Source organism: Branchiostoma floridae, chromosome 3, assembly GCF_000003815.2.
Source record: "Branchiostoma floridae strain S238N-H82 chromosome 3, Bfl_VNyyK, whole genome shotgun sequence".
NCBI classification, from domain to species: Eukaryota; Metazoa; Chordata; class Leptocardii; order Amphioxiformes; family Branchiostomatidae; genus Branchiostoma; species Branchiostoma floridae.
The window spans coordinates 31,319,167-31,325,866 of NC_049981.1; the positions used below are offsets into that span (position 1 = coordinate 31,319,167).

The 6,700-nt window shown below is 41.3% G+C and overlaps 1 protein-coding gene across 2 annotated transcripts in view; it reads right to left on the bottom strand.

The window, feature by feature from the left end:
- The window catches only part of LOC118411114 (phosphatidylinositol 3,4,5-trisphosphate 3-phosphatase and dual-specificity protein phosphatase PTEN-like), a 40,845-nt gene that overhangs the window by 22,050 nt on the left and 12,095 nt on the right, over positions 1-6,700 (bottom strand). For both annotated transcript variants that reach the window (XM_035813149.1, XM_035813150.1), the window contains exon 2: positions 3,035-3,119. In XM_035813149.1, coding sequence (XP_035669042.1) covers positions 3,035-3,119 — 85 coding nt within the window. The remainder of the gene's footprint in view (positions 1-3,034; positions 3,120-6,700) is intronic.

Below are 6,700 nucleotides of genomic sequence, written 5' to 3' on the forward strand. Positions count from 1 at the left end.
ACACTCAGATGTCCAATATACTTTGTCAACTCAGATTAGAAAGGTTTTGAGCACAGAGCCATGGCATTACTCGCACTTGAGTCAGGGTGGGTTTCCATCAGGGATAGTCTAGTCTTAGTGTTCCCCTGTGGACAGGATTAAGGGTGGGCATCTCCTTGCTCTTGTACATCACTCTATAGTTAGCACACCAGGCTGGTTCTGGGCAGTCTATAGATGCCGTGTTAGCTAGCTAACAATGTAAAAGTTTATTGCAAATTGCCAGTGGGCTAATTGCAGGTAACATGAGAGAATCAAACAGTGTAAAAACAATATGATAATCACAAGTGTCTATTGTAGTCTAAAACTAGGAAAAGCTAACTCTAGATCCTGGGTTATTGGGTTCGACTCCGTTTTCGAAGACAACTTGGAAGACGAAAGATCCCACCTTTTCTATTATGTGTGGGTTTTGTGATGTTAGAAGGAGAATTGTTTTATTTTTGTCAGTGAATGTAAAGAAGTTTGGGTGGAATTTGGTGGCCTCTTAAAACAGCTCTTTTCTTAGCATGACTATTCCATCTCTAACCATCTTCCAAAATTCGACAGAGTTGCTAAAACAGAATTTTGACCCCAAAACGTTGCTTCACCACTTCTTTTTTCTTAGAGGGAAAGTAAAACATACATTTTCCATCTTTGACCTTTTGTGCTTTGACATGGTTTTCAACATCTTTGTTAAAATTTCTTTTTTTCACGGAATATCTGCAATTGTCCTCACTCCTGTTAAAGTTAAGTTAAAGTTGCCCGTACATCAGAAACAGATGCGGAGGGGTGGCTCCCATCTCCATTTCTGTAGCCCTTGGGCCACACATGTGCAAGTCACTACAGCAGGGGGCTGGTCCGCTGGTAGTGATGTGTGTTTAACTTCCATACTCTTCCTCCTTAGTGCAGAGTGCTAAGCAGAGAAAGCAGCATGTACCATTTTTAAAGTCTTTGGTATGACTCGGCCGGGGATCGAACTCACGACCTACCGAATGCAAGGCGGACACTCAAACCACTAGGCCATTGCACCTCACTCCTGTAAGCTGTACAAATGGGGACCTGACTTCAGTTTGGGTGGTAAAATGTGGTGGAAGGAGAGGGTTGGGCTCCACTGGTGGATAACAACCCCACTGCTTCTTTGTCCTAAAAAAACGTTTTCACCGTCATTTTTTAGTGTTTTCAAATTCTCACAAGTTGGGGAGGTAAAAGGCAGTGGAAGGAGAGGGATGGGCTCCACCTATCAATACCGTACCCTAGATACAGTGGATAACAACCCAATGCCCCTACGGTCTCACAAAAGCTATGGGGTCTCTACCTTTTCACCTTTATCACCTTAAATGTTCCTTTTTACGTTCTCCAGTCAGGAAGCAAAAAGGTGGAAGAAGGAAAGGGATGAGTACCTTACAATTGCTCCGGTCAAAATGGATTAACAACTCATTGCCCCTACAGCTTTGATCTTTACCTTTTCACCTTTATTATCTCCATGAAGAATGAGAGACACAGTTTTGGGTGCGATTGTCTGTCTATCTGTCTGTTTGTGTTTCCAGGTTTTTGTAGTCAGCATAACTCAAGAACCTCTGGATGGATTACGATACTTAGTTTGTAGCAGAGGTGTTGGAAAGACGAAGGTCAAGGTCAATTTTGGGCCCCCTGGTATATGACCTTGATACTGCAGCAGAAATGTTTTTTGTATCTTTTGACTTGTATGTGATATGGTCTTACACCATTTAGTGGCAAATAGCTTGTTTATCTAATATAGATTGTTTTCCTTTCCTGACAAGTTGTGGTTCCCCCCAACCCTTTTAGAGTGCCCCAGGCATCAGGTAATGCAGGTTTTACCATCGAAGACCTGACTATCATCTGTGGAGACTTTCCTCTGCTTCCTGATCAAAGCTGCCAGGCCTGGACGGCGCCACAGTTTCCCTTTCAAAGGCAGGAGAAGCTAACAGGCCTAGTCCGCAGTAATGAGTCTATTATTCGCCTACAGAACTTGAAAGTCTTGCAGAGAGAGCGTGTCTCACTCCGGTAGGCGTCCTGGGAGAGGCACTTAACCCGGGGTCAGGACACAATAACGGGAGTCTCTGCTTCTGCGACTTTAGGAAATGAGATGGGAGAAGACAACCCGAAGAAAAACTATTCTAGTTCGAACTTAAGTGAAAATCTCAGCATACAAATATCTTCTAAGCCTTTTTTCAGACTTTGTAAATTGTGATAATAGAACGAAATCAACCTAAAGACTAGGTATGAGTAATGGAAAAACAAATACTAACACCAATAAAACACTTATGAACTTAGACATGTAGTAATTTCATGTAACTACATGTATCTCACAATTCATAATGAGATTTTGTTTTATTTTTGTTTATAGAAACAAGTATCTTACTTGGATTGGCCAGAACCTATTTGGAGTAAAAACCACAAGCGCGGGACCAGAGAAAATAGGCCCGAAGCTGATGCGATTATCACTAATACAATTTGTGAGAGAAGAAAGCGGTGTCCTCAGCAAGGGTCACGGCTAGTGAACACCTAAAGGTGTAGTTTCTAATGAGTAGATGTAACACAGTCACACTAACAAATGGATCAGGATTGGTTCTAAGTCACATTAACTTGTCCTTGGAACTTATATAGTGTGTGCCTAAGAACAGACACCCCCAAATGAATACATAACTAAACAATGGGCTCGAAAGATCTCTTTTCAATGAGAATTTCCAAGAAGATATGTTGTTATACTAGGTGTATTTACATGCCATTCTACTTGATTTACCATCTTTCAAAAGGCGCCCTTTTTATAAGGTGGTGAGCAGATTCCAGTCTTCCGCAGCTTGACAAAAGTTATCTCCAAGCAGATCCTACGATGGCATAAGAGGGTACCAAACTGGCCAAGGAGTGTAGTCAGCCAAGAGGTGTACATTTGCCTTAGCCAAACACACTAGAGCCGGCTTCACTCCTCTGCCAGCTTTTGATACTATCTTATGCTACCGTAGGATGTGCTTGGAGATTAGAGAACAGAGCGCCTTACCTTACGACGTCGTCAATGTTGTTTCTGTACACGCCCTCCAGTTTCTCCGCCGGAAACCCCATCGCTATGATGTTGGGGTAAATGTCTGAGGAACACTGGTTAAGGAACAGTTCGTATCTCATATGTACTTATCATTGCAAAATCATGTCAGCAAAATTGAGCAAAACAACAAGTAGAATGCACTTTGATGAAGGTAGACATCCAGAAATAAAATGCATTTAAGTCGTGAGGATTTACTTTCGCGGTAGCTGGAAAATGGGGTGTTTGTGGTGGTTTTAAATTTGCGGAAGTACCATAGTCACATACTGTAATGGAAAAACGTTTGCGGTGGTTTTAAGTACGCGGTGAAGTGGCCACTGCAAAAACCGTGAACATAAAACTACCGTGAACATTTCTGCATTTACAGTACTCAAGGTAACAGGTAATCAAGCAATTGGGTAGAATTTAGAAATGGTCAGAATTGTCCTCATTTTATCAACTATGAGTTTTGGTTTGAACCCTGGTAACTCAAGAATTCTTGTGGTAAAATCACTGACAAATGCTGTCTGGAACAGCTGACCATTTCAAATTCTATCCAGCTTCTTGAGCAGCTGTCAACATGCGTAAATACAAGGCACATTTCCAGTAGCAGTGCCAGTTGGTACTGTCCTCGGTGCTGATATGTACCTTTATGAAACTACTGCCCAATAAACTACTATCTAAGACATATTAAAAGCCCTACTTGTGAGATTTTTGAATGTCAAGAAAAACATTAACAAAGTTACTACCTTACCAAAGTGTAACAGTAAAATGATGGACAAAAGGCTTTCAGTTCAACTTCGACATTGAGGAAAATAACAAAACCAACTTAATATGCCTCAAAGAAGCCAGGGTCATGCCAGATGAGTAGTCATACTTTGGTTGGTCTTAAAATGTCAGGATTTCCTGTATTTCCTTATACCATTCAGTGAACACCTAGGTGCAAAATCTGTGACCAAGCAAAGGCTTCTTTTCACCCTGATGGGAGACCTGTCACCCTCCCCCCCTGAACAGCCAAAGAAAGGGGATGTCACCCCATAAGAGGCGGTATAACCCAGATGATGCGTAAGCACGTCAACCACCTACCTACCTACTTAAGCAATGGCCTTCCAAGTAATATTGACATCTATGGGATAGCAGCTGAATATGGCTTTGAATGTGTTAGGCCGATACTGAAAAGAAGACATACGATAAGTATCATGTTTATAATGCCAAGTGTTTGCAAAATTCCTCACACCATCTATCCTAAAGCTGCTACAGTGTCAATGGTCGGGCAATGACCGCTGCATGTCAGCATAAACACAAAGAGAACACCGGATAAATGTCTTTTGAATGTGTCAGGACCATGAAAAGCAGACGTAAGAGCTGTCAAAATGTCAGGTTTATAATGCCAAGACTGGCAAGAGTAGTCATCCGTCTTGAACTTACTGCAAAGTCAGTGGCCGGGCAATGACTTACTGTAATGTATACAGGGGATCAAGACATAACTGGCTAGAATAGAACGAACATGTCTTCTACAAAATAAAATCAATTAACGACTGTGTGTCTTCTACAAGTCAAGACCTGGACAAGAAAGAGGCATCATTTATTGCAGTCACACATTGTTATGTCTATAATGCCAAGAGTTTGAAAATCGGCTTTTAAAATTTTTTCATTATGATTTTCTTCTTTCCTCCATCCTGCATCTTCATCAAAAATGTGGCCTTTCTAGTTTAAAGTTCAATTTTATCTGAAACTTCCAGTGAAGTCAGTGACCAGGTAGTTACTTGCTATCGCATGTGCACTGTGCACACTGTTCATTCACTCAAGCAGATTGATGTTGTCATCATTCGTCCAGATTGTACCCTGCAGTGGTCGGTAACTTCTATCGTCTGATTTACGGACAGTGATGCTAGCCGGCAGTGCGGCGATAACTTATCACGAGAAGCCTTCATTATTTTTCCGCGGTTTGGAGATCATCAACTGTGATTACGTGGGTTCTGTTCGAGTGTCATTAGCAAGTGGACAGTTCTATCTTTAGTGGTGTGCGTGTGTCTAGTCTAGAACAATTCTGTCTATGGACAAGCAGGTTGTTTTTCTGAACAACAGTAAAGCTTAGTTTGTTTTGCACAACCGGTGAACTGTCTTCATAGACATAGATCAAATCAGGAGCTTTTCTGTGGAAAATGCATTCTTTGTGAAAAAATATGCGTCTAATAGAAAACGCTGCTCGTAACTAGAGTCTACAGCAGGACCAGAAAGTCTTTCCCAACAAGTGGTCTATGTGATGGTGGACAAGTTTTCTATTGTTTCACCTTTTACACAATGTTGGGGCTTCTATGTATTACATTTTACCATTAGGATTTGTTATATCATAACTGAGAAATGTCAGAAAACCAGTTCTTCTGAAACTGAGTTCTGAAAAAAGTTGGGCTTCTCCAACCAAAGAAGTCACCCAAACCAAGGACATTAGGAAACTCCTATCTAGAAGAGACTTCAAATTAAATAGCCTGATCACTTAGAAATCCTGGCTGTTTCAAGACTATGCACAACAGTTGGAATTTCGGAAAACATTACTTTGAAATTAGCTTGACATCTAGGAACAGTTTTACTGAAGTGGTTGCTTCAAGTCTCTCCAACAAAAATTGAAAAACATTTTGCCTTGGGGCAGCGGCCTCAAATGACCTTTATATTTTGGAACATCCAAGAAGGCAAAAGCATTTCTGAATTTCAAAATATTTAGGACAGGGTTGTACAACCTCCAACAGCCTCGACACTCTAGGAACTTACAATACCTTGGTTCACAGTTATATCCCCCAAAGTGTCTGGAAACTTCAGAACATTAGTACCTTGGTTATACAGCCTCAAATGGCCAAAAACGTTTGAGAAACAACTGACACAGAACAGGGAGAGTTAGTACACGCATTTCAGACTTTTAGAACATTTAGCCCTCAGGTTTATGGCTTCTAAACGACAATTTTAGAAACAATTTTGCAGTGACTTTCAAGACAAGCATTACCCTGGCTCCAAGTAAGTCAGTGAACTCAAATAACCTTAACATTCAGAAATATTTGGCACATCATTTCACAGCGAGATCACAGCAAAACTGACTCCCTGGCTACAAGTACTGTAAATGCATTTAAGTTTGCAGTGATTTTCTTTCTCCGTAGAGGGAAAATTTAGTGTTCGTGGTAGTTTTTAGTTCGCGGATGCGCCATAGACTGCAGTCTCATTGTCTAATGGAAAAATGTTCACGGTGGTTTTAAGTTTGTGGTCGCCGCGAAAACCGCGAACATTTCTGCATTTACAGTATGTTGGTGAACTCAAATAACCTTCACATTCAGTGATATGTGGCACGTCATTTCACAGCGACATCACAGGCAAAACTGGCTTCCTGGGACCACGTTACATTACTGACAGGCAGGCTTTTAGCCAGGCATGCGTCAATGCGTCATCTGGACGCACTTTTCTTAGAATAACAGGAAATTTGATGCCCCTGGACGCTTTACAATGTCGAAATTCGTCCAACAAGCATGAAATTCTGATTCACCAGGGATGCTACCAGGTCATCTGTGGTCACAGTCTTCTACTGTGACCTCTGGAACAGTATTTTTGCCTCTTGGGATACCTAAGAATGCACTTTTTTTAACTTAAATCATCAAAACTCTG